At 40.6% G+C, this 27,944-nt stretch overlaps 2 protein-coding genes across 3 annotated transcripts in view; one reads left to right on the forward strand and one right to left on the reverse strand.

Moving 5' to 3' along the window:
• Positions 1-12,509: 12,509 nt before the first annotated feature.
• On the reverse strand, positions 12,510-27,685 carry LOC117384748 (carbohydrate sulfotransferase 1-like). 2 transcript variants are annotated; one of them, XM_033981900.2, is made up of 6 exons: positions 27,594-27,685; positions 16,241-16,450; positions 15,717-15,897; positions 14,887-15,150; positions 14,446-14,714; positions 12,510-13,140 (listed from the first exon to the last, which is right to left on the reverse strand). In XM_033981900.2, the coding sequence occupies exons 2-6, from the start codon at positions 16,399-16,401 to the stop codon at positions 12,789-12,791; spliced, it is 1,227 nt and encodes a 408-aa protein (XP_033837791.1). In that variant the 5' UTR covers positions 16,402-16,450; positions 27,594-27,685; the 3' UTR covers positions 12,510-12,788. The 2 variants fall into 2 exon arrangements, with proteins under 2 accessions (XP_033837791.1, XP_055084569.1); XM_055228594.1 differs by having other exon boundaries at positions 16,241-16,467.
• The window catches only part of st6galnac3 (ST6 (alpha-N-acetyl-neuraminyl-2,3-beta-galactosyl-1,3)-N-acetylgalactosaminide alpha-2,6-sialyltransferase 3), a 136,742-nt gene continuing 134,184 nt past the window's right edge, over positions 25,387-27,944 (forward strand). Inside the window, exon 1 of the mRNA XM_033983136.2 lies at positions 25,387-25,654. Within this exon, the coding sequence (XP_033839027.1) occupies positions 25,637-25,654 (18 nt within the window). The 5' untranslated portion in view covers positions 25,387-25,636. The remainder of the gene's footprint in view (positions 25,655-27,944) is intronic.

A 27,944-nucleotide genomic window follows, 5' to 3' on the forward strand; every position in this document is an offset into this window, starting at 1 on the left:
CTTCATTGATTTTCAAGGGCATCATAACCATTGGACTAAATGAATACAACAATTCGCACTGCTCTCATATAAAAAGAAGTTCCAAATTTAGAAAAGCAGTCCACCTTAATTTGCCCTCATATTAAGTAAGAGGGTATTTGACCTTTGATAATATAAACCATTAGGCCTGGTTGACATTTTACAAGAGTTTAATATTTGCAAATGGAACGAGCCTCAGTAAAAATGCTAAATGCGATTGCCCGGGACAAAATGTGGTCATTTGACAACAGTTCAAATAGTTCACAGGCATTTCAGATACAGTGGCAGAATATAGGGCTGTATTTGACCCAAAAAATTGATGTTCCACTAAGGACATGTCCTGCCGATCGATTAGTCAACTAAAAACAGGGCATGGCGAAAGTTCTCAAAATGATGATGTATCTTTGTTCATGTGACCCAAACTGCACTCACAAGACTACACTTCTACGGGAGTTCATGCAAAATCAACTATTTATGCAGAAGAAATGATTAAGAAACAATGTGATTATATAAAGACAGATTAAACTTGTTAATTGTGAGTTTAATTTAGAGGGATCTGGCTGCAGACCTCCACCCAGAGGACTCTCACATGACTTACCTCCATCAACAGATCCCTAAAAGTAAACAAACATCGGCCAAAGTTCACTGTTTTCAATGTAATGTTACAAAATTTGATATTGTTTTACTGACATTGTTTTAAAGACAAACCCAAACCCTTTCCTTAACCTTAACCATTAAAGAGTTGTGCCTAATCTTAACCAGACACAGGGCCCTACAGCAACACATTCACAAACTACATCTAATATGACTATGCTATATTATTCTTGTAGCTTACATGGAGGCAGTTTAATATCTATTTTTTGTTTGTAACAGCATGTTTTAAACTGCTAGGTAACCTACACAACAAAACTCGAAATTAAATCTATTGGTACCTAAATATCTTTAAAGTGCTTTGCTCTAAACAATTTGAAATGAGCTTTATCACCCCTAATGACCTTAAATAGACACTGAACTAAAGCAACAACTGATAGAAAGTGTAATTAAGTTGTTTATAAAGTAAACCACACACTCTTGGTTTAATCTGCCTTTTTACATATACCAGATAAAGTACTAATCTCTTCTAACCTTTTTCTAATACAAATTTTGGTCGACTAACACCTATGACCAATTAATTGACTAAACAACTAAAGGCATACAGCCTAGAGGTAAGATCTTAAGCCCAAGCCCGAGCCCGAGCCCGACCCGACCCGAATTTCGGGCCGGGTCGGGCCTAAAATGTCAATCATTACGTTCGGGTCGGGCTCGGGCTTCTCTCTACCTGACTTTTTTAAAATAAATATATGTTTATAAAAATGTATACTAAAACAATGTGTGGATACTAAACTTAGGAATACTTGTTATAAAAAAAATAATTTGGATAAAACAGAGAAGGCGCTGTAAGGTGATTGCTATTTAACTACTAAACAGGAGCCGCAGAGCCAGCCTTTTGCTGTCAGGACCTTAGACCATTTTCAGTAGTTAGTGGCGAAGGTTTTTTATTAGTAGGCTTATTTTTACGCATGTTTAACTTTGTTTGGTTCTTTATTTTTTTTATTTACCCTCACAAATAAAATATGAAATTTCGGGTTTGCTTTGGGCTCGGGCCTGCAAATCAAGTTAATCGGTCGGGCTCAGGCCGGGTCGGGCTTTAATACCCACGGGCCTGGGTCGGGTCGGGCTGGATTTTTTAGGCCCGATCTTACCTCTAATACAGCCCTAGCAGAGGGGTTAGCGTTTTTTCACCAGAAGGTGTCCCTTGGGGGGTGCTCCTTGAGTGTGGGTTCTTTTGCTAAGGGATGTCCGGTCCCTGTATGACCGGAGCAGGAGCTGTGTTCACATTGCCGGCAGAAAGTCAGACCTGTTCCCGGTGCATGTTGGAGTCCACCAGGGCTGCCCTTTGTCACCAGTTCTGTTCATTGTTTTTATGGACAGAATTTCTAGGTGCAGTCAGGAGGGGGTCTGGTTTGGAGACCACAGGTTCTCATCTCTGCTGTTTGTAGATGATGTTTTGAGGCCATGGTTCTCAACCGGATAAAGGTGGCGCCCTCTCTGGGTGGGTGGAGAGTTCCTGCCTCAAGTGGAAGAATTCAAGTATGTCAGTTTCTTGTTCACGAGTGAGGGAAGGATGGAGCATGAGATTGACAGGTGGATCGATGCAGCGTCTACAGTGATGTGGTCACTCTATTGATCTGTTGTGGTGAAGAAGGAGTTGAGTCGAAAGGCAAAGCTCTCGATTTACTGGTCAATCTACATTCCTACCCTCACCTATGGTCATGAGCTTTGGGTAATGACCGCCACTGGGAGGAAACCCGGGAGGAAGACCCAGGACATGCTGAAGGGATTATGTCTCTCGGCTGGCCTGGGAACGCCTTGGGATCCACCTGGAGGAGCTGAAGGAAGTGTGTGTGGAGAGGGAAGTGTGGGCCTCCCTGCTCAAACTGCTGCTGTCGCGACCCAGCCCAGGATAAAGAGGAAGAAAATGGCTGGATGGGTGGATGGAATACATACAGTATAAAAACATGCATTCTTACTGTGAACAGGGTCAGCTCTCCACAGATCTGACCTGTCACATGGCGTGGTGACATCACCTGCTTGTCCCTTCACGAAGTGTAATGAATGAATAATGTCTTCAAACATGGAAGTCAGCAGTTTTGTTTCTTTTATTACATCTATTTATATCAATATTGCAATTTAAAATGTCCAAATATAATAATCCACGGTGTCATAGATTCTAAATATACAGGAGACACAAGCACAATATGTCTTCTTTAAAAGTTCAGACTTATTTTCTTTAGATTGTTTAGTTTAGAAGGTGCCTGTTCTCCTCCCTTCTGTTTCCACTCTCACTGCGGGTGTTATCTCTCTGAACATAATGTGGAGGATTAGGTAAAACCACAGGCATTGCACAAACAGGGACCAGCACTTAACAAACGTCTCATTAAAAAACACAGAGTGGCTCAAGGTTAGGTCGACTCGAGTGTCTCATTCAACTCCATTTTGTTCACAAATCCAAATATGTTAAAGGTCCCATATTACACTATTTTCTGATCTACATTGTATAATATTGTTCCTCATCATTCTCCAAATATACCTGGAGTTGTGTTTTGTTTCATTCACATATGTTTAACACACAAACCCTGCATATTTAGGCTGATCAAACATGTTGTGTCATGTGGTAATGCAGGAAGTTCTCCACTGTGTTTTTAAACTCCATGTGCCTTCATTAGAATCATTTGGATTATTTGCAGGAATTGCAAATCTCTACTAAACAAAAGGTAAAAAGTAGCTGTTAACTTGAAAACTATCACTTCATGACATCAGAGGTATGTTTTTTGAGAAGGTAACAGTATTGGAACATGATTTAAAGCTCACAGGGGTCAGTTTTGCGTAATATAGGACCTTTAAAGTGGAGCTAAACACCTAAGCTCTGCCCACAACCACATTTCAAAAAGAACTGCTAAACTGAGTAGTACCTGTGGTTCCCAAACCGGAGCCCTTCTGGCCCCTGGCTATGCCTACAATTTCTGTCCATAAAAACATTAAACAGAACTCCCGGAGCACACTCAAAAGGGCACCACAAGAGACACAGTCGAAGGCCTTCTCCAGATAAACAAAACACATGTGGACTGGTTGGGCAAACTCTCATGAACCCTCGAGGACCCGATGGAGAGCATAGAGCTGGTCCAGTGCTCCTCGAACAGGATGATAGCCACACTGCTCCACCTTAATCCAAGGTTCGGTTTATTGTCAATGACTTAATTTTAGACCACAAACTTGACTGTCTCTTTTTAACGGAAACTTGGTTGGGTGGAGATGGACCGGTTGTTCTCAATGAGGCCTCCCCCTCTGATTTTAACTATGCTTTTTCAATTAGGGGTAGTAAAAGGGGAGGTGGCACTGCTTCTATATGTTCAAGTACTCTGGCCACCAAACCTATTTTATTTAATAATTTTAAGAGTTTCGAATACCACGCAGTTGTTTTTAATAACCCACAAATTTTAGCAGTAACAATTTACAGACCACCAAAAAAGTGCAGTATTTTTATCAATGAATTTTCGGATTTTTTATCAATTCTACATAATTCTTACAATATGATTATTTTAACCGGTGATTTTAATTTACATGTAGATATTTTAGACCCTGTTGCAAGGGAATTTTTAAATGTTCTTAATTACATGGATTTTACCCAGCATGTGACACAGCCAACTCACAACAGAGGACACACTCTGGACTTGGTCATCACTCATGGCCTGTCTGCGAGTGTGTCCTCTGTTGTTGACCTGGCTGTGTCAGATCATTTCTGTGTGTTTTTTAATATCACTGGTTTTATTCAGCGGGAGACCTCTGTGAGAACTGTGAGGAAGCGTCATCTTACCCCTGAAGTGGCTGTTAATTTTATTCATATTTTAGAGAACACTCCTCCAATTGTTTTACCTGCCTCCTGTGATTTTATTGTTGATGATTTTAACAGCAAACTTCAATCCACTTTAGATACAGTTGCTCCTCTTAAATTAAGCAAGGCCCCCCCCAAACCTGCAGCACCATGGAAAACTGAATCAATAAAACAACTTAAACGAAACTGCAGAAGGGCAGAAAGAAAATGGAGGAAAAACAAAATCACAATTAACTTTCAAATGTACACCCAACATCTAAAAACATATAATAACGCCATCAGAAACAATAGAAACTCATATTTCTCCAAACTAATCACAAACAATAAAAACAACCCCAAAATTCTTTTCTCCACTATCGACCATCTCACTAACCCTGTTCTTAACAACTCCAAACTCCCTCCCACTGACTCCCTTTGTGAGCAGTTTGCAGACCACTTCATGGGAAAGATAAACAAAATCAGATGTGACATTTTATCTAACCAAACCACTGTTTTTAACACATCTGATTGTTTGTCTTTACCAGAGGAAACACTGGACAGCTTTGTCCTGGTTAATGCTGAGAGGCTTGATGAAGTTTTCTCCTCAGTGAGACCCACCACATGTCTTGCTGACCCCATTCCAACACGGTTCTTCAAGTCATTTTATGAATCTTTTAGAGACGAGCTTTTAAACATGATGAACTACTCTCTTCAGACAGGGGTCTTTCCCACTGCCTTTAAAGCTGCAGTGGTGAGGCCCCTGCTGAAGAAGAGCAATTTAGATTTTAATGATTTTAACAATTACAGACCAGTGTCTAACTTACCATTTTTAAGCAAAATTTTAGAAAAACTTGTTTTTACCCAGCTTCCACTTGACATTCTTGAAGAATGTCAGTCTGGTTTTAGAGTAAACCACAGTACAGAGACAGCCTTGACAAAGATTTTAAATGATTTTAGACTAAATTATGATTCTAAACAGGTGACAGTGTTGGTTCTACTGGATCTAAGCGCTGCCTTTGATACAGTAGACCACACTATTCTTTTAAACAGACTCAAACACCTGGTCGGCCTCTCTGGTACTGTACACAAATGGTTTACTTCCTACCTCACAGACAGAACATTTATGGTAAGCTTAGACACCTACTCCTCTCAGGTTCATAAAATCACATGTGGTGTGCCCCAGGGTTCCATTTTAGGTCCTATACTTTTTAACCTGTACATGCTCCCTCTTGGTGATGTCATCAGGAGACATGGAATCAACTTCCACAGCTATGCAGATGATACACAGCTTTACATCTCCATGTCTCCTGATGACACCAGCCCAGTGGATGCTCTTTTTAACTGTATTTTAGACATCAAATCCTGGATGGCAGAAAACTTCCTCCAGCTTAACCAGGACAAAACTGAGGTTTTAATCATCGGTCCTGAGGCCCAGAGAGAGAAACTTTTACCCAAATTACAGTCACAGTCTTTTAATCCATCATCACAAGTAAGAAACCTGGGCGTTATTTTTGACTCTGAGCTGACTTTTATTCCACACATTAAAAACATCACAAAAATTGTTTTTTACCATTTGAAAAACATAGCCAGAGTCCGTCCCATTCTCTCTCGGGCCAACACAGAGACGCTGATGCATGCTTTTATCACCAGTCGTATAGATTACTGTAATGCCCTGCTCTCTGGTCTTCCCAAAAAGGCGATTTCAGGTCTACAATTATTACAAAATTCAGCAGCACGTGTCCTGACTAAGACCAGGGGGCGGGACCACATTACACCGGTTTTAGAATCCCTGCATTGGCTCCCTGTGTGTTTCAGGATCGATTTTAAAGTTCTTTTACTGGTTTTTAAATGTCTTAATGGTCTTGGGCCTTCTTATCTTACAGAACTGCTTTTATCCTATGAACCCTCGCGGCCCCTGCGCTCCTCCGGCAGCAGGCTCCTAGTCATTCCCAAAGTCAGGACACACACGCATGGAGAGGCCTCTTTCCAGTTTTATGGCCCCCGTCTATGGAACAGCCTGCCGGAGGACCTCAGGGCCGCAGAGAACATTCAGGTTTTTAAAAGCAGGCTCAAGACCCATCTTTTTAGCATAGCTTTTGATTAAATAAATAGAGAAGTAAACTAAAATGATAAATACTAGTCTTATTTAGGCTGGCTAGTGTGTTTATGTTTTACTTATGTTTTATTTACTTGTTTAGTTTTGACTTATTTTATTATTTATTGATTATTTTATTATTTATTGATTATTTATTGACTTATTTATTAGGTTTGACTTATTTTATTATTTTTAATCATTTTAGATTTGCCAGTGTTTCCTCTGAGGAGCCCTCTGCACCGGGAGCTGTGGTTGGCTGTGGCTGCTGGGCCCTGGCTCGTGGGCCCTGGAGGTTTGGTCTTGACCTCATCTCTTCTCTGGGCCCTGGGCTGGTGTCCTGTGGCTGCGGGTGACCCTGTTCCTGGTGCAGATGGTTCCTCTGGTGGCGCTCTCTCATCTGGTTCATCTTTATCCAGCCTGTTCCACTTAAACATATTTTAAATGAAACTGAGGTATTTTAACATGTGTTGAGGTGGGGGGTGGGAGTGTGTGTTGGGGTGGGGGGTTGTTTGGTTATGATTATTGATGTGTTGGGGTTGGGTTGTTGGGCTGTCGGGTGGCTGGGTGGGTTTGGTGGGTGGGACTGATTTTAATGGTTTGTAAAGCACTTTGTGTTACTTTTTTTTTGTATGAAAAGTGCTATATAAATAAAGTTTGATTTGATTTGATTTGATTTGACTACCGGTCGGATTCTCCTCTCCAGTACCCTGGAATAGACCTTACCAGGAAGGCTGAGGAGTGTTAAACAGAGGGACAACAATCCTAGTCTGCCAGCACTGTCCCAGACCGCCAAGTGTTGTTGCAGAGACGTGTCAGCCAAGACAGCCATACACAACATACAAGATACTCTGGACGGATCTCGTCCATCCCTGGAATCTTGCCACTGATGATCTTGCCAACCGCCTCAGTGACTTGAGCCAGGGTGACAGACAGTTTGCCAGAATCTCTTTGAGGCCAACCAATATGCTTCCTTCATGGCCTCCCCAAACTCTTCCCAACCCCGAGTTTTTGCCTCTGCAACAGTATGAACTACGACATGCTTGGCCCGCCAGTACTCGTTAGCTGCCTCAAGAGTCCCACAAGCCAGCGAGACTTGATAGGATTCCTTCTTCAACCTGACATTATCCCTTACTTCCAATGTCCACCACAGGGTTCGGCGATTGCCACAGCTACTAGCACCGCAGACTTCACGACCACAGCTGCAAGCAGCCGCATCAACAATAAAGGTGGAGAACATGGCCTACTTGGCTCCAGAGCCCAAGCTATGCGTGGAGGTGAGGCAGACTATATCTGCTTGGTAATGTTCAAACTCCCGCACAAGCCCAGGCTATTTCCCCTCCAGACATGGAGAGACAGTCTCTGGAGAACGTCGAGGCCCCCGCCTTTAACTGCCACCCAGATCTCTTCGCACCGGCCCCTCATAGATCCTCCTGCAGGTGGTGGGTCCACAGGAGGACGGCTTCACATTGCTCTTTCAGGATGTGCCTGGCCGAGCTGTATGAGGAAAGGCCCAGCCACCAAATGCTCACTGTCAAGCACCCACCCCAGGCCTGGCTCCAGGGTTCGGCTCCAGTAATGCCAATCATAACTGGCCTTGTTTTCCTCACCATAAAGGGCTTCAGTGAGTGGTTTGATGTGGTAATACAATATCACAGACTGTATTTAAAAATCTTATTGTCTCATCACTGCAAGGAAGTGACTTCTGATGTCATAGAAGCAGCAGTTCCAGTTTTTAAGAACTTTCATTTCAGAAAATAGGGTAACTGTGCTTTGTGTGTGTCAGTAAATCTGGGAACTACAATGGAGATGTCATGAATCTCCCAGACCCCAATAACACATCTGCAGTCTGACAGTCCAATAAGACAACTGAAGTCCTTGTGTACTCCACTACATTAGGAGGAGGATAAAAGAGGCATTCAACTACATGAGGAAAGATCTGCATAATATCCTCCTAATAACAGATTTATAGTCATGTCCATTATAAGGCTGGGACACTTGTGTTATATTTAATGGACCTTCTTTTTGTAGGTGACAGAACTGAAGCAGAAGGAGTTTGGCACTAAATTATTGAGGGAGATTCTGATTTGGACTTTTTGGCTGATGATAAAGATGAGGATGCATATCAGCTTGAGATTTAGACTTCAGAAAGCGTTCATTTTTTTAATTTATTTTTTTAAATTTTAATTTTATTGCTAAAACTCAGCACTGCTTAGCCTACCTTAGAAAACAAAATATTAAAATAAATATGTAAATAATCTGCAATTTCTCAATTATAAGAATGGCAGAGAGCAGGAATCCAGTGGTGACAGAGGCTGAGCCATGTGCAGATGGAAGACAGATTCGCTGCAGCTTTTTACTGTTGAATTCAGATAACAAAGCTCAAATTATTCTTTAGCTAAAGAATATGGCTCAGGGCTTCCTAAACTAGTTTGGGCATTTAGCTTTGGATTTCACTTGTCCTGCATGAAATGTGACTCTTTTGAGAAATACCTGAACAGTGGTTTAATGCTCATCTGAAACTGCCTGTAGGAGCATAGGAGATCAGTCTCACCACTGGATCTTCTCTCTAAGGCCATTCTTCTCTGATGGTTTCCTTTGGCTCTCATCTAGGCTGGCTCATCTAGGCTGGCTCAGGTTTGTTCTGGTGGCTTTTATTGAGAGGCTGTGTGTTTCCAAATCAGGACCAATCTGTAAAATGTACCACAAAGGGACTCTAATGAAGGTGCAAAACCATCACAGGAATGATTTTAGGTGTTTGTATTGTAGGAACTTTCTGCACTTCCTTTTTAGAGACCAAGCAGTTGGAAATCAAATCAAATCAATCATTTATTTATATTTATTTATATTTATTTATAAGGCACATTTAAAACAGCCAAAGCTTACCAGTGCTAAACAACCACAGTAATACAACAAGTGTAGGTATTACAACATAACAAAAAATGATAAAACCCAGTATACGGTAATATAAAACATAAAACCAAGATGTCACGGACTCTAACTTCTTTTTGATGCCAATTAGAAAAGGTGTGTCTTCAGTGGAGATTTAAAGAGCTGCAGAGACTGTGCTGTTCAGATGTGCAAAGGTAACTAAATATGTCACTGTACATACTTTAACACAGGGAGGGCCACTGCTTTGGGACTTTTTTTTTTACATCCTACTCTGAGATAGTTCTTTTCTTGGTGTGACAGGAAATACCTGTTTGGTGACATGGCTGCATAGTGAGAAATATATGTAACACACACATGGACTTAACATATTTTTTCATTCATTCATATTTGCTTATTTGAACAAAGGTATGTGCATTGGTTTAAAGACAAATATTAAAATGAAAAGTATTACATTAATACTTCCCTCTTCCTGACTTTATTAAGCATTAAACCAGCAATGTGGATGCGTACCCAGTACCCCTAGTACCCAATTTTAAAGAAGGTAATTAACTGGCTTTGTGTGCATGAGTGGGGGGACTAAACAGGGCTGGGGAATTATAGGGTACTATAATGTTATGGGGAAAAAAGTATTCAATAGGAGGAATATATATATGTATATATATATATATATATATATATATATATATATATATATATATATATATATATATATATATATATATATATATATATATATATATATATATATATATATATATATATATATATATATATATATATATATATATATATATATATATATATATATATATATATATATATATATATATATATATATTCTTCTTTGTTCTGATGCTGCTGTTGTATGTATTTTCTATCTTATTTAATTTTTTTTTTTTTTATTCGTGCATGCCCTTATTTGTATTTGTATTTATTCAGTGTGTTTTATGTTTTATGTTGCACTTTATCACCAAAATAAGTTCCTAGTTTGTGAACTGTGTTCACAAACGATAGCAATAAAAGGATTCTGATTCTGATATATTCCTCCTATTGAATATGTATATGTATATGTATATGATTATGTATATGTATATGTATATGTATATGTATATGTATATGTATATGTATATGTATATGTATATGTATATGTATATGTATATGTATATGTATATGTATAAGGCCCCAACAGATGACGTCTCAGACAGTGGAGTGCAGAGGAAGAGGTGCTGAAGAAACCATCATGGAAGGACAAGCCATGTACCACTGGAACATAACTGAAGTGGCTGATATCAAGAAATCCTACCAATGGCTTGGGAAAGCTGGACTGAAGGACAGCACAGAGGCACTCATCCTGGCTGCACAGGAGCAGGCCTTCAGCACCAGAGCAATAGAGGCCCAGATCTACCACACCAGACAAGAGTCAAGGTGTAGACTGTGCAAAGAGGCCCCTGACACAATGCAGCACATTACTGCAGAGTGTAAGATGCTGCATGGAAAGCATACATGGAGCGGCATAACCAAGTGGCGGTCATAGTGTACAGAAACATCTGTGCAGAGACTGAAAACCCTAAAATCAAGGTGGGAAACACCTCCAAAGGTAGTGGAGAATGGTCGAGCCAAGATCTTGTGGGAGTTCCAGATACAGACTGACAGAATGGTGATGGTGAACCAACCGGACAATGTGGTGGTGGATAAACAACAGAGCAAAGCTGTTGTGGTGGACTTTGCAGTACCAAGTGATGGGAACATCAGGAAAAAGGAACATGAGAAATTAGAGAGGCTCAGAGAAGAGCTGGAGAAGGCCTGGAAGGTGAAGGAATCAGTGGTGCCTGTGCTCATCGGAGCACTCGGGGCAGTGACCCCCAAACTGGAGGAGTGGCTACAGCAGATCCCAGGAAAAACACCAGACATTTCAGCCCAGAAAAGTGCAGTACTAGCAACAGCAAAGATGGGGACAGGTGATGTCTGAGGCCCCCATTCCTGTTCAAGGAAGGATTCTCTTACCTAACAAAAATAGCTTCTTTAACTCCCCTCTCAAACAATTTATTTTCTTTGGCTAAGATCTGAACTTCACTATCTTCAAAGGAGTGGTTAGTGGCTTTGAGATGGAGATGTATGACAGACTGGGGTCCAGAGGAACTCTCATGACGGTGTTGTGGAGAGGCTGTTTAGTTTCTCTGATGTAACATCTTAATTCCTATGTTTGTCCAGTTGACAGATTTAACTTTGGCTTTTACTATGGACCTGGATGACTGAGGGATTACACAAACATAATTTTAGAAACTCTGAAAATCCAACCTCAGAGTCGAGGGAGAAAAAAGAGCTTGACCACAACTCGACTCGGAATTTCAACTTGGACACTCAAGCAGAAGCGGTAGACTCAGAGTTCCTGAGTTTACATCACAGAGAAAGGAGTCTATTTGGGATTGGAAGATAGCATGGAGAGAGATTTTTTAGGTTTAAAAAACAATGATGGTTCTATCTGGCAAATTAAAGACATTTAAGTCAAAAGGAATCTTTATATGCCAATTAATTAAGTCAGCATTTCAACTTAGCAAAAACGTCTTAAAGCAGACCCATTATGCTTTTAACCATGTTATAGTTGTTCCTCTCAAAGTTGTATTTAGAGTGATTTGTGCAAGTTTGGGCAATCTTTAACATCTTGTTTCCAAGTTGCCAAATTGCTAATCAACTGGTTTTCACCGGTATACTCCCCCTGTTCTGTACTTACTTTGTTCTCTAATTTTATTTTCTTACTTGGCAGATGAAAACAAATCTGCTGCTCTGTGACATGATTTGCAGACAGCTGCACAGTTATTTGTTGTGATGACATTTACAGCAACGTCAGCTCCCATTGGACACCTCAGGTTTCTAACACGGAAGTAAGCCGACCTGTTTCTTTTATTAAGTCATTTTAGATTAATATTGTAATTTAAAATGTAGCAGACAGAAGCACAATAGGTCTTTTTAAAATGTATTTACTGTATAAGTAATTTGCCAACAAGAAACAACACGTGCACTCCTGTCACAATAATACAGGTTTTTATATATCGTTCCAGTGAATCAGCAAAGATTATCAAATTGTGTGTATGCTGTGCAGGTATAAATTGGGCCGTCCTGTATCTCTGGAGCATCATTTAGAAAGTACTGCTGGGTTTTTGATAACAATTCACAGTATTATATAGGCAACTAATACAGATGGAGGCAACTAAAATGAATATTGTTAAAAGGCAATAGAGAAATCTGGCTCTTGTGCCTATAGACTTCTTCACAAATTCTTAAAATTTAACATTTCAAACCCCAACTTACAGGAGCAGATTTCATACTCACATAGGGTGAGTATCTTATGTGATGGCAAAAATAGTCCTCTGCCTTTTACAAAAATGGTTCAAAAGTTGTCTCTTGGACCAGAGATATGTTCATGTTCTTGAGCTCTTGTGCAGAGTTGACCTGGCGGTATCCCATGATACTCAGCATGTCCTGGCACTCGGCCTGAACGTGCTGCACCATTTCAAATGGCAGCTTCAGGCGCCAATTCTCAACGTTGGCCACAGAGTCCCTCGTTGTGCTGTACACATTGTTGTTCTGCTCTTTGTTGGCTCCTTTGGTGTTTGCAGACACCCACCTCTCCACGCTCGGTGTCATGGTCAGACCCACAAAGTTGTAGATCTCCTTGGTCTTCTGCAGGGGGTTCCTGGCCAGGTCCTCATATCGCACCAGCATGTACCTTGAGGGGAGATGTAATGAAAAATTATTATAATGCAATAGAAATGAATTTGAATTTACCTGGTTTAGTCTTTAGAATCAGAACAAGTTTTATTGCAATTGTCAGTGAACAACATTCACAAACTAGAAACAACCTAGAGAAAGCTATTTGAGCTTTCATCAGTTCATGAGCTCAGGAAGGAGAAGTAGAGCTTCACCAACACTATTTACAGTGTAAACTTTACAATATAAACTTTACAGAGTGGGTGGAGAGATGTTGACCTTGAGGATCTCCTCAATCCCACTGTCACATCTTCAGAGGAGGAAGCAGAGACTGGGACTCAGAGGATTCCTTGTTTGGACAAGCTCTATACACACTGTTGATGGGAGTTTGCGATAGCCCACATGTGGGAGTGTGGGTTCTGGGGCCCTGTGCTAAGTGTTGAGCTATCTCTGTATAACTGGAGGAGGAGCTGTTAAGTCGGACCTGTTTCCAGTGCATGTTGGCCCTTTATCTGGTATTTATGGACAGAATTTCTAGGTGCAGTCATGGGAAGGGTTCATTTAGGTATAGGATCTCATCTCTCCTGTTTGCAGATAATGTTGTCCCAATGGCTTCATCAAACCTGGACCTGCAACCGAGTGTGAAGTGACTGCTCTTCCAAATTCAAGTCCATGTGGTGGAGACTCCTGCTTCAAGTGGAGGAGTTCAAGTATCTCTGGGTCTTGTTCATGAAGGAGGGAGCATGAGATTTATAGGTGGATTAGTAGTGTATTGGTGGTGTATTGGACTGTAAAGAAGGAGCTGAGTCAAAAGGCAAAGCTCTTGATTTCCTAGTCAGTTTACATTTCTACCCTTACTTATGGTCCGCGGTTTAGTTCTGGTTCAGTTCTGGTCCTTCTCTCACCTTTGGTTATGAGTTTTGGGTAATGACCAAAAGAACAAGATCGCGGAGAGTGATCTAGGTGAGTTTCCTCTGCAGAGTTACTACAGAGTTACTGTTACTGTGAGCTCCTCACCCTTAGAGATAGGGTGAGAAGCTCAGTGACGGAGTAAAGCCGCTGCTCCTCCATGTCAAGAGAAGCCAGCTGTGGTCACTCGGGAATCTGTTCCAGAGGCCACCTGGACGCCTGGAGTGTTTCGGGCATGTCCCACCAAGAGGAGGCCCGGAACATGCTTGAGGGCCTATATCTCTCTGTGGCCAGGGAGCGCCTTGGGATCCCCCTGGAAGAGCTTGATGAAATATGCATGGTTAGTCACACAGGAGGAGCTCGGAGTAGAGCCGCTGCTCCTCCACGTCGCCCTGGGTTACTCCTGGTTTAGTACCTGCCCTTGAGCCATTCGGGGCGGCTGAGTGCAGTAGACACAGAGCTGTGTAACTCTTCACAGGTAGTGGTAAATGGTGGGGTTACGTGGAGGGAGGGCGGCCTCTGTCCAGAGGTCTTCCAGGAGTACCAGGGCTTGTACCAGCCTGGGAATGCCTCGATCCTGGAGTTGATGATCCCCCGAGGGTCCCGAACCAGCTGGATCACTTTAATGTTGAGACGAGGGTCCTCCAGCAGGGAGCGCACATCTCCAACAACCACCACCCGCACCTGCAACAAGACACCAGGGTTTAGACATGTCAGCTACATTTGGACAGTTTAATCTGTTTTAAAGGACAAATATGTTATATTTTCTGTTGAATTTGTGTACAAAGACAGGTGCCACAGAGCTGTCAATTTACACTTGGTCCACCTCATGTGGACAGAACCTGGCTGAACCTACCGTCTTATAGACCACGTGGGACTTCCCGCGGCAGGCCTGGGCAGCCAGGGTCAGATTGACTTGGCCACACCCATTGCAAGACCACTCCTCACCAAGTTTTACCCCCTCGCATACAGGCGGCTGACACAGAGCCTGACTAATTCTGTAGTTGAACAGGTTAGCCACCATGTGGTTGGTCGGGGGTGGCCTCATGTACCTCTCCAGGGCATACAGATCACACTGGAACAGGCTCCACAAGAGGTCACGACTGGCCCCCAGAGTGAGCTGAGGAGAGGAGGGAGGGTGAGAGAGAAGAGAGAGACTTAAAGGCCGAGACCCAGACAAGATCAAGAGCACAGCCAATCAAGACAAAATCGAGACAATTTTTGTAATTTTCTACATTTATTTGAATTTTACTTGGCACACACGCACACACACCCCCCCACACACACCCCCACACGCACACACACACACACACACACACACACATATATATATATATATATATATATGAGTGATTTAAGAAAAGTTCTATTTGCACTTAACAGAAAACTGCTTCAAAACGAGTAGGATTTTAAGCATGTGTTATAGCAATTTTTTTACGCACATTACCGGAGTTACATGATCTTACTGTGTATGTAGTGATATTTAACCATCTCTGCACATTTCCCAAACGCACATTGTGACAAATACAGTGGATTTGTACTACAACTCTAGATTGCAGTTTAGCCGCTATAACTGCTAGCCTTGATTGGCTTCATTTGGTTGCAGCCTAACAGCTGTTGGTAATGTCACGTGCCCTCAGTCCACTTCTGTTATACAGTCTATGGTCCAGTGTGGGTGTAAGTTACCTGTCTGAGAAAGTTTTCGCCTGTGAGTGAATCCTGGACATGGTGGAGTGGCTCAAACAGGTAGAAGACATTATGGTGCTGGTTTAGGAGCTGCCCAAGGAAGGAGGAGCCACAGCGGGTAGCGGTCAAGATCAGCACATGCATCCTGCGTGTGGTGTTTGGATCCTCGTCCATGCTACCTCTTCCCAAATAAAAGAATATTCAGGAACATTCACTTCAGGCACTTTGTAGTCTATATAGTACTAATAACATAAGTAAAATATATAAGTTATAATATAAGTTTGTCAAAATGAAAAATTGTCAAACAAAATAGTTTTGTGTGTTTTGTTTTCCTTTTTGTTATCTTTTACAGAATTATCAGTTCATATAACATGAAGAGAAGTTTTACCAGATAGCGTTGGCTTTTGAAAACAATACTGTACAAAATGGAAATTAATAGCCTCCAATGTCTTTAAATGACACTCAATGTAATATGTGCAAAAGTAGTCACCCGAGCAAAGCATAATTTAAGTAAACAGTCTCACTTCTGGTCCTTGTGCTTGAACGCAGTGAAGGGGGCAGAGCTGCTGTTGAAGGGGGCGGGGCACATCAGGAAGGAGGTGGAGGTTAAAGATTGTATGATAATGTACTGGATGACCACTGACCCAAACACCAGCATCACCAAAAACTTCCACGTCAGCTCCATGACTTCAGCAGCAGCAGCAGCAGCGTCCTATTCTTGGATCAGGCCTCTCCTGTGGACAGAAAGAAACTAGACCAGGCTTGGTTCAGTCCTGGTTCTCTGATTCAGTCCTGGTTTAGATCTGGTTGGATCTGCTTTTTGTCCAGATTTAGAACTTGCTGAAACCTGCTTTAGTCTTGGTTTAGAGCAGGGGTGTTAAACTCACATTCACAGTAGGCCAAAATTAAAAACTGAGACTAATTCACGGGCGATACTCAGTATTTATTTAAAAATTGACTGCACCTTATACGTAATGTTTAAAATTTTCATGTGGAAACAAAGTTTAGTTTTGCTTACACAAAATCTGGAACAACTCAAGCTTGATATTACACACATACGATAAATTAAATTTTAAATAAAAGACACATCAGTAGTATTCATTTCTTGTTTAAATAAATAAAATATATTATGTCTCTCTCTGTAGTAATTAATTTGGCCAAGGTGACAAATAGCTTGGGTAGCAATAAGTGTCAACAGAAAAGGAGGGGTGCTTGCCAGTCTCAACTATGCACCAGCGTACTAGCAAAGCATTCAGGGATTTGTAGTATTAGTGATACATGCACTATATACCGGCAGACCAGCAATAATACACATCTGATATCATCTCACGGCCAAATTTAATTACACCGCGGGACAGATTTGGCCTCCGGGCCTGAGTTTTACATATGTGGTTTAGAGCGTGGACTGTGGGAGTGTGATGTCACCAATATCATATGGCTACAGTCAAATAAAGCCAAATGACGCTAGCAGTTATGGCCATACTCACTTCCCATTTGGAATGTGGCAGCTAGCAGAGTAGCTATTTCAAGTGGTGGATAAAGTATTAATTTTGTTACTTAAGTAAAAGGTACAGCTACAAAGGCAAAAACTTACTCAAGTAAAAGTAAAAGTATCATATGAAAAAAATCGAATTAAGTAAAAGTACCTGTTTAAAAATGTACTTAAACAGTAAAAAGTATACGTATTTCACATGTTAATTTGTTAAAATGTTAAATGTAGTGATATTTATTAAAGAATGATACATATTTTGATCAAGAGTAGTAATATGCATCATTCTTCATTTTTCATATGAATTTTGTATATTTACTTTTGTTTGCTTCAGTCACGATTCACAAACATGGTAAAAATAACTCCTCAATTCATATGAAAAGTAGTTTTTACTTGAACGAACAGGTACCCTCTCTCAAATGTTCCACTATAAAATTTACTTAATAAAAGTAGAGATACCTAAAAATTTTACTTAAGTACAGCACTTTACTACCTACTACCTCCCACCACTGGCTATTTCCATATATACAGTTTTTGGTTTACACCCAGTTTTATTCTGCTTTAAACCTGGCTTGGTTGAAATGTTGTTTGATGAAATGTATTGACAACTAGTTGACTAAAACTGGAATAAGATATAAAATAAAAGATTTGTCTACACCTCCCAGCTGCTGCACTGCTTAAACCACCTGGTCACTCAACTCTTTGTTGCCTGGCAAATCCAAAATGATATCACTCTGTATTTTATCTACAGTGATGTTAGTCACTCATGTCCGGTCGAATGTGACTCAGTTCTTGCAAATAATGGGAGGTTTGTCAGTGAAGTCCCAGCCCAGTTTTATTCAATACAAAATAGGTATACCCACAACTCATCAAGGCTACACAAAGTGGTTATTGGTAGAAATAATCTATGTTGAAAATGCCATCAACACTTATATGTTGAACACGTTATGAAAGAAAGTGTTGCATTGCATGCAGATGTAGCAGTATGAGTTTATGCATTACAAAAGGCCTGCCTTATCTGCCTTGTCTGAGGAAAGTTATGTTGATGGTGACTGTTAAGTTTTTAATGTGGAAGAAAGTGAATACTCCTAAAATGGTATGTCTATGTAACATTTGGCCCAGCAGAGGATGTTCCAGAGGATGTTCCAGAGGATGTTCCACCTGCGGCAGCTGAGGAAACTCAGCTGAGGAAACTCAAGCTGCCGGTCCAGATGATGGTGCAGTTTTACACTTCCATCATTGAGGCCATCCTCACCTCCTCCATCACTGTGTGGTTCGCTGGGGCCACTGCCAGGGACAGACAGAGACTGCAGCGCATTGTGCGCTCTGCTGAGAAGGTGATTGGCTGCAGCCTTCCATCTATACAGGACCTGTATGTCTCCAGGACTCGGGGGCGAGCAGGCCGTATAGCAGCTGACACCTCTCACCCTGGACATGGACTATTTGAGCCACTTCCCTCTGGCAGGAGGCTACGGTCCATTGGGACCAGAACCTCTCGCCATAAGAACAGTTTCTTCCCCTCTGCCGTTTGTCTCATGAACACTTTATAATATCTGCACTAAACTGGACACTTAATAACACCGGTCACTTTAATAAGCCACTTTGCACTGTTGTTCTGATGCTACTGTTGTATATATTTTCTCCCTTTAAGTATTTCATTTGATTTTTTTTAAGCATATCTTTTTAACTTTGTGCATGCCCTTATTTTTATTTGTATTTATTCAGTGTGTTTATGTTGCACTTTTTCACCGAATCAAGTTCCTAGTTTGTGAACTGTGTTCACAGACTATGGCAATAAAAGTCTTCTGATTCTGATTCTGATTTGCCTCTTTTGTGGATAATTAGGAACACTGGATCAACGTCACAGGTAAAGAGTGTCAAAACATTGCAATTAGCCTTTTCTTTTAACTTCGATTCAGTGTACTGTCACTCACTTAGGTTATACAATGCACCATTGCAGCTCAAAGTACAGCTGTCTCTTTCCTCCTCTCCTCTCAGTCTTTGAAAAATCAGGCAGCATACCCTAAACAACTTAATCCACTTTTCACCTTTTTTGGAGCATTATGGGAAACTATAGGCTACAAATATCATTATTGATTATATCTGAGAAATTTTACTTACTGATTCTTTTAGTGCTCCCTCCACAAGCAGTAGGTGTAAAGAGACCTGCTCCAGACTGCCTGAAACCCTTCACTCTTCCTACTCTCTGTACTGTGCTAAAATGTAAATTTTGGCAAAACGGGTAATACAGGTAAAACGACATACCGTATATATGTTACATTTTACCGAGTCCTTTCAGTCAGTGACACATCCATAACCCAGGGCAGGGGTGTCAAAGATGTGCATATGCATTTGTCTATGCCAGTGGTTCTTAACCTGGGTTCGATTGAACCCTAGGGGTTCGGTGAGACAGTCTCAGGGGTTCGACGGAGGTCAAGGCACATTGGTGAATTGAGACACAGCATGAGACACAGCCAGAGTGAGTGGCCAGAGTGATACCCCAGCATTGACTGGGAGGATCCCGGCGACAACTGCGCTCTGATTGGACATCTTTGAGGGACCATGGAAGCACATTACCGTAATGACAGTAACATATTTAAAGAGCCCCATGCCTCTGCTTTGACATGCCGTGTGAATTTACATGAGAGCACAATTGGTTGCGGAGTTACGGTGTGTGTTAAAATGTAAAAAATTATAAATAGCATAAATACAATAAGTTCATTATTATAATACATAAGGTTAAAAATTAAAATAATTTCAGTGTGGTAGTATTAAAAAAGGTCATGTCTTTGTGAAAAGGTATATATGTAATTTGTTGTGAGTTCATGCATTGTATTGGTTTTATTCTTTGAACACAGTGATGTTAATGTACGGTTCATTTTGTGCACCAGTAAAACATACATATGTCTTGAATTTGAAAAAAATCATATTTTATTTTTCAATAAAGAAGGGTTCCGTGAATATGCATATGAAACAGGTGGGGTTCAGTACCTCCAACAAGGTTAAGAACCACTGGTCTATGCATTTGTCTAGGAGCCTCTCTGCAGGCCATTATCCTCTGTTTCCTCATACTTTCTCCGTCAACAACTTTCACTATTCACTTCACCTGGAGTTCATTCATTGCGATTCACATGTTGTTCCCTGTCCCACTCCCCTCTGAGAAGTGCAACTGTGTCTGTGATGACTGGACCCTAGATGCCCCTCCCAAGCCATGATCCTGTTCTGTGGGCCCAAATTTTCTAACTTCTGTTGGTTAAATCATTTCTCATGTTCAGCCCTAAGAGGCCACTGCTGTTGTGATTTTGGGCTTTACAAAAATACATTTAATTGAATTGAAACAATTTCTGGACAGCACTACTTTAGTTTCATGAAGACCATTAGTGTTATACAGGACTACCCAACTGTTCTTAATCCTTGCCACATTTAGCTGCTAATGTGCACTGGACACTAAAATGTTCACTTCTGCTATGAATTCTAAAATACATTTAGAATTCTTAGAAAAATAAACAACACTGTCTCAGTACAATAACATTGTATTTTCCCTTGAACTTGTACGTACAGTAGAAACCAGAAGTTTACATACACCATATAAAAAGAACCACAGTGGTCATCTATCAGAGAGGTTTCAGACCTGGTTTAGTTCTCCATAGACCTGGTTTTGAGTTAGTTTAGTCCTGAATACATAGCAGTGTGGTATGCGGTGATCCTGTGTTAGTCCAGTTTAGTCCTGGGTCTAGATCTGGTTCAGCCCTGTGTTAGTCCTGGGTTAGTCTTTCACATTTCCTCTGCTGAGACACCAAATGAAGCTAAAACATTAGGCAAATGAGATGTCTTTTTTTAACTGTGATATAATGTAATTAGAGCAGCATTAGTGTGTGTAATCCAGGAGTATTCAGATGTGCCGATTAAATACACAGGCTTATACAGGTCAGGGCAGAGCATGTTCTGTTCTCTCACCATGTCTGGGTTTTAGATTGGCTTTCAGGTTTAATTTCACTACAGCGTCATCAGAGGTCGGTGGTACTCAGTTACATTCACTTAAGTAACTTTTTAAAGAAATTGTACTTTTCAGAGTACTTTTCTAGCAGTGGGTAATTTTTGTATTGAAGAACAGTACTCTTACTGTAAAGGTTTTGGCTACACTTCCCACTGTGAATAAGTGACAAAAGCTTTATGTTGACAATAATAAATCATTTGAACACACACACACACAAAAAGTGATTTTGTCCATTATTTCATGTTTTGTCCTTTCAATTACATTAACTCCAATTAACTTCAAAAAGCATTTGTTTCATCCTGACAGTTACTGAGTAATTTCTTGGATCACTACTTTGCACTTCTTCTGTTACTCTTACTTGAGCACAATTGTTCACTACTTTACAAAGAGTTTCATAATCAGAGGTGTGTGCACTCAAGTGAAAGTACTACAGCCACTTCCTAGACAGATTGTCCTAAGGCAGTTGTGGCTATGAAAACAACAAACCACCGACCGGAAATTGAATGAATAATACGCCAAATTCTAGTAACTTTGAGTATCTAGAAAAACTAATTATAACGCACAATTACATGTAGTATAGTAGTATAAGAATGGCAGTATTAGTATGGGGAGTTTTCAAAGCTGCTGTACGAAGAGCACATCCAGCTCATTTCTTTGTTAGTCTCTATCTTCGACCTTTGACGTTCAAAGTTATAATATTTCCGTATCAAAGCATGGGCAGACTTGGTTTAATCAGAAGGGGAGATATTATGTAAAATCGACTTTTATGAACTTTTAACCATAATATAACAGTAATCCTTCATCATTCATTTACTCAGAGTTGTATTTGAATTTACCCTTGCATGTTTGAGTAATCCTGTATTGTCCTGAATTCGAGGTTTGAGTGCTCTGAAAATCTCTATTTTCATACCCGCTACCCCCCGACCACAGCCCACTTGTAATTATTAAATAAACTCTGACCCCGGACATTTCACAAAAGATAATAACATTTCAAGAAGCCTTTTTTCAACAAGATCGTCTAAATAAATATCTGCTGCTTGGTATGATGAAATATCAAAAGGCTTCTCAGTTCTGCAAGTTTAAACAGGACGTCAATGGAGGTCTTTCCGTTTTAGATCAATATTACAGTTTACAGTGAACAAAATGTAAATGAATGATCTATGTACTACCAGTCAAAGGTCTGGATACACTTACCTCTTTTCTTTAAATTTACTACTTTCTACGTTTTAGATACATACTGAAGACATCAAATATAAAGCAAGATATATAAACTTATGCAGCAAAGAAAAAGTTAAATAACTCAACTAAATATGTGAATAGTTTATATTCAGATTCCTCAAGTATCCACCCTTTGGTTTGTTGACAGAGCTGCAAACCCTTGGTCTTCTCTCAATGAGCTTCATGATGAAGTCCCTGAAATGTTAGAGTTATTTCACACTTTTTGTTTACTACATTCCACATGTGTCCATTCATAGTTGTGATGCCTTCACTGAGAATTTAGAATGTAAATAATCACAGAAATAAGGAAAGAACAAAAATTAAAAAGTGTGTCAAAACTTTTGACTGGTGGTGTATGTTGTAGTTTTATACTAAGTACCATATGAAAGTAATGGTGAGTAGAGTAGCCAAAAATTGCACTCAAATAAGTGAAGTAGAAGTAAAAAAGTATTTGGGAAAACTACTACTGAAGTAAGAGTAACTGTCGGGAAGTAACATCTGATTTATAATTTGAAGTGAATCAAATATGAACAAAACGTTAAAATATGTACAAAATCTGGTATTTTTCTGGTAAATCTGGTATGAGACACAAAAATGAGACAAACTAAATCATATCTGAAGGAGCAGTGCAAAAAACACAAATGTTCAAATCATTTCATATTGTCAACATAAAGCTTTTGTCACTTGTATATTAGACAAGTCTGAGTACTGTTACTTCAATAAAAATATTACTAAAGTAGGAGTAAAAGTACGCTGCTAGAAAAGTACTCTGAAACGTACTATTTCTTTAAACTGAGTACTACCCACCTCTACATGAGAGCATAATGTGTCTTCTTTACTGCATGTTTCCTCTCATACATTTCCATTCAAAGGTGTGTATCTGTATCTGAGCAGAGGTTATCAGTGATAGAGATGTCATGGCTCAAACGCAACAGATAAACTCACCGTCACTTAGGAACGATACACTATCTGACACTAGAGCCACTGCCTCTTAGCCTGAAGGAGCCTATCAGAGGTTTCAACATCCTGTTATATGCAACATTTACCCTATTCTAAACTTAGAATATTTCAAAAATTGTTAAAGGTCCCATATTACACAAAACTGATTCTTTTACCCATGTTATAATGTTTTTACATCCTCAAAAACATACATGGAGTTGTGTTTTGTTTCATTCACATTTGTTTCATAACTGGAGAATTAGTGTTAGTCTCCCAACCTCAACTATGTAAAACCAGGGCTGTTTTGGCGACTGACAACCACTCGACCACATGTGAGTAACACAAGAGCTTCATTAGAAAACGTACATTATGACAGTTAGCAGTTATCTCCAAAATTTGCATACATGCTAATGACCACATAATAAACATTTCCTGAAGCAGAGCTACTATGCAAAGTCAACTTTTTAGAGCATTTAACCATGTTATAATTGTTTCTGCTAAACATTTACTCATCCAGTAAAGTTATTCAGAGTGATTCGTGCATGCTTGAGCTCTCTTTAAGTGGGCCTGTACCTACTGCTCTTTACTTACTCTGTTCTCCAATTTTAATTTCTTAATCTGTGATATGCATAGAATTCGTGGCATCATTTTGGTACAAATGAAAAATATCTGTGGCTCGCTAGCATGATCTGCAGCTATCTATTGGAAGTTCCGACAACTTCTCAGCTCTTTAATCAATTCAGTTCAATTTGTTTTTGTAAAGCCCAAAATCACAACAGCCATGGCCTCATAGGGCTGAAAAGGGTCACTGATTTAACCAACAGAAAGACTGAAAATCAACAGTGAAGCAGAAATTGGTCAAAAACAGACAGATTATTCAAAAGAAAACAAGCAAATAGAAAACTGTCCCAGAACATTCCCTGTCCTTCGACCCTCCTTCTCAGCAAGGGGAAAAGAAAAAAAAAAAAAAACAGTGGGAAAAAGAGAAACCTCGAGGAGAACCACAGTGAAGGAGAGATCCACTCCCATGCAGGCTGCAGATGTGTCCAGGACTAATTCACATCCTTTTGCAGATAGAGTTCAGGTCTATAGGACCAGAGCCCACTCAGGACTAAGGGACAGAGGGGGGCTCTGGACAGGGTAAGGGTCAAGGTAGGGGTCACGCAATTAGGTCTTGGGTAATCCAGCTAGGAGAGGGAAGGGGGATGGTCTGGGCCCACAGAACAGGATCCGGGCATAAGAGGGGCATCTAGTGTCCAGTCATGACCGAGCGGTCAGCGGCCAGACATCTGAAACAGTTGCACTCCCTAGAGGGGAGTGAGACAGGGAACAACATGTGAATAGCAATGAACGGACTCCAGGTGAACTGAATAGTGAAAGTTGTTGACAGAGAAAGTATGAGGAAACATAATGCTCAAGTTATGATGCTCTCCCCAGCAGTTTAGCTAAAACTGTGGGTTTAATTTCTGCTCCTAACTGGCCTGGCCATAAACTATTTCAACGAGGAATGTTTTAAGCCTAGTCCTAAATGTAGAGACTCTTTAACGTGGGCTGGGAGCAGATTCCATAACACTGGAGCTTGGTAGCTGAGCGCTCTCCCTCCCACTGTGCTTTTAGACGATATAGGAAGCACCAGGCACCAATAGTCCAGGGCTCTGAGAGTGCAGTGCTCTGTTTGGATGATATGGTGCTATAGCATCTTGCAGACAGGATGGGGTCATGCCCTTTATGGCTTTAAATGGCAGGAGGAAAACTTTTTTTGTTTTTTTATTTCTTTAAAAAATGCAACTGAGTACTACTCACCACTGCAAGAGAGCAACCTTCTCACTTTAACCACATTTTTAAATTCAACCAATGTTTCTTTAAACATAAGAATATATTTCATAAACGTCCACATTGGTGAAAGTAAATACAACTTTCCAGATTATCCCTATATATACATCCCCTAGTATTTCGCAGCTGCAGATCCACAAACCCAGTGCACTGTCACATGACTCCAGCGAGAGGCGGGTCTTCGCTCCATCTTCGCCCAATGAAAGCGCAGCGTCATCCCAGGTTCCCCGACGCTCCTCAGCGGAAAGCAGAGACGTATAACGGTGCACTGAAACATTTATGGCGCTGCCCTGTCCACCGCTGTCTGCTGCTTCTGTCCGCACCGCATCTCCGCCTCCTGCACTCTGCCAATTTGGTTAAATGTCCTGGAAAAGCCGTACGTCCGTCTGCGTTTCGGAAACAAGGAAAACAACCGCCTCACCGTTGTCTGCAGAGGAGTGAAGAATGGCCTGGATATGGAAGGTAAGTGTATGTACTAGCATCAATAACAGCGCTTTGAGTCTTATGAAAACAAGCATGGTAACGCCATGAATGCAGACGCTTTCTCTCTCCGTGTGGCCGTGCGTAACCGCTGTTTACCAGATGTTTATCCGACAAATAGCGGTGATGCTGCGTGTAACAAGTCGCCTCCAGCTGCTCTGGTTTTGGTGGAGATGGGAGGACCGTGCTTGGTAGTGCATTGGAGACAGGGGTATAGGCCTCGTACTGGTGTTTTGGTGCTGTCCAAACACGGTGATAGAGACGGTGGAGAGTGATGATAAGAGGACAACACACCCGCAGAGCATCCTCCTAAAAGCGGCAGGTGTCCGGTGATGCACGGGGCGGGTATGACCAGAGCAAGTGGATTAGGAGAAAGTTAAAGTGCAAGTTCAGCTCTCCTCTCTGTTTCACTGGTTGTTATTGTCGTAATTAGTGTGCCATGAAAGTACAAAGTCAGTGTAAGGTGTGTCCAAGAAAAAGAAAGGGTGTATAGTACCTGTTTAATTGGACTTGGACATATTTAGAATAACTGAGACACTCCCATACACTTTAGGCTGTATGGTTAGTTAGGATTTGTTTGTTTGTTTTTTTATAGGCATATACTTTACTAGGCCTACTTATATTTTATAACTGATTGAAAGTTTGGGGTCAAGTTTAGCATTATGTTATGTTGTCTAGCCTCACTTCTGTCTGTCCCAGGGCAGCTGTGGCTTCTTACTACCACCAATAACTGTGGGGTGAATAAATAGTGCAAAACAAAAAGCTGCGGGTGTCTTGAAAAACACTATATATACAAAAAAATAAAAAAGTTTGATCCACTTGTACCACAACCACAAGCTGGAATGTCTCACCTGTGAGTCTGAAAAACCTGCTCACTGTGAATGTCCAGAATAGTTATTAGTTATTTCTGTTTTACATGAAGCTAGTCCCTGTGTTCTAGGGTTACAACAGTTATGGGCATTTGTTTAGCCATTGTAAACAAATCCTTTTAATGCTTATAATGATGCCTACAGATTAGTGATTTAATTGTTGCTGGACGACTTTCAAAATGAACAAACAGCAGTTAACCATTAAGATTCTCACTGACCATGATATAACGTCTTTTAATAAGGCAAATAGACTGAAGTCGTAGTGCACTGCAGTTATAAGCTGAGGTGGCTCCCTGTACTGGAGTTCCATTGGAAATAAAGCTCTTCATAATTGGATTTGACATGATTGGTTTACATGAAACTATATCTAAAGTGTCTCGGCTCCTGTTCCGGCTTAGTCTGAATAGATTATAGTTTGGTTGCAAATTACTTTCGTCGAAAAGAAAGATTGCTTCATGGGATTCAGTGTTCTGTTATTGCGCTGGGGCTGGCAAAACTACTATTGTCATTATGAACTTGTATATTCTCTTTTTTCCTTCTAGCTCCTGTTCACAGAACTTAATATGAGCATGAATGTTTATTTCACATCTCAAATCTGAAGCATGACATATTACAGAGGCCCTGATTAATTGTGGTAATAATGTCTGACTGATAACATCAATTAAGTCATTATTTTTGAGAACATCGCACTGACAGGGAAAGGTTCAAACTGGTTTAAATGGTATAAACAGGGACACCTCTTATGGTTGTTTCAATAACAGTTTTAGGTCATTTCAGTTTAAAGCCACAGTATGTAACTTTTTAAGCCAAAAACAACTGAAGAACACACATCCCTACCCTGTACAGGCTTGCCTTCAATATGCATATGCACTTCAACTCTACCAATGTGCCACAAGACTGTTCTAAATTTTATGCTATCTCTTGCAATAATAACACATTATAATAACAATAGTGTAATGATCTGATATTTTGTGTTTAGTTCAGAGTTGACACATTTTGTCGTCCTTGTATCTGTTTGTGTTGTTAATGCTGCTTTTGTATGTGACACTTACTTGCTATGCCGACAGGTTGATGTGAAGCTTCTATTGGTCAGTTACTGGTCTGTTTTTGCTCTTGTTTTGGCTTGGTTTATGCCCTACAGTAGTCCTCGTGTTCAGAAAATAAACAACCAGAGGCTTTTCCCTCGATAAATGAATAGTTAAAGCTTGAACAATTGATCTTGTGTGTGCAGCCTTCAAAGGCGGTGACTGCAACAGCACATGTTAGTGTAATGCCACAACAAAACCGGTCTGATGCTGGAGTCACAGATTAACTGGGTGTAGTCTCAGTGAGGTGTTACAGCAAAAACATTTGTTGGTACTTGGTGTACCAACAAATGTACTTAGATGATATTGCATAAATTA

Source organism: Periophthalmus magnuspinnatus, chromosome 17, assembly GCF_009829125.3.
Source record: "Periophthalmus magnuspinnatus isolate fPerMag1 chromosome 17, fPerMag1.2.pri, whole genome shotgun sequence".
NCBI lineage: Eukaryota > Metazoa > Chordata > Actinopteri > Gobiiformes > Gobiidae > Periophthalmus > Periophthalmus magnuspinnatus.

Bases quoted from the DNA above. Each gene is read 5' to 3' on its own strand.
- LOC117384748 (XM_033981900.2), bottom strand. From the start codon at position 16,401: ATGGAGCTGACGTGGAAGTTTTTGGTGATGCTGGTGTTTGGGTCAGTG. The intron at 15,898-16,240 runs GTGAGACTGTTT...TTATTTGGGAAG, and splicing joins TTCAAGCACAAGGACCAGAA to AGGTAGCATGGACGAGGATC. The intron at 14,715-14,886 runs GTAGGTTCAGCC...GTCTTGTTGCAG, and splicing joins CCCACGTGGTCTATAAGACG to GTGCGGGTGGTGGTTGTTGG.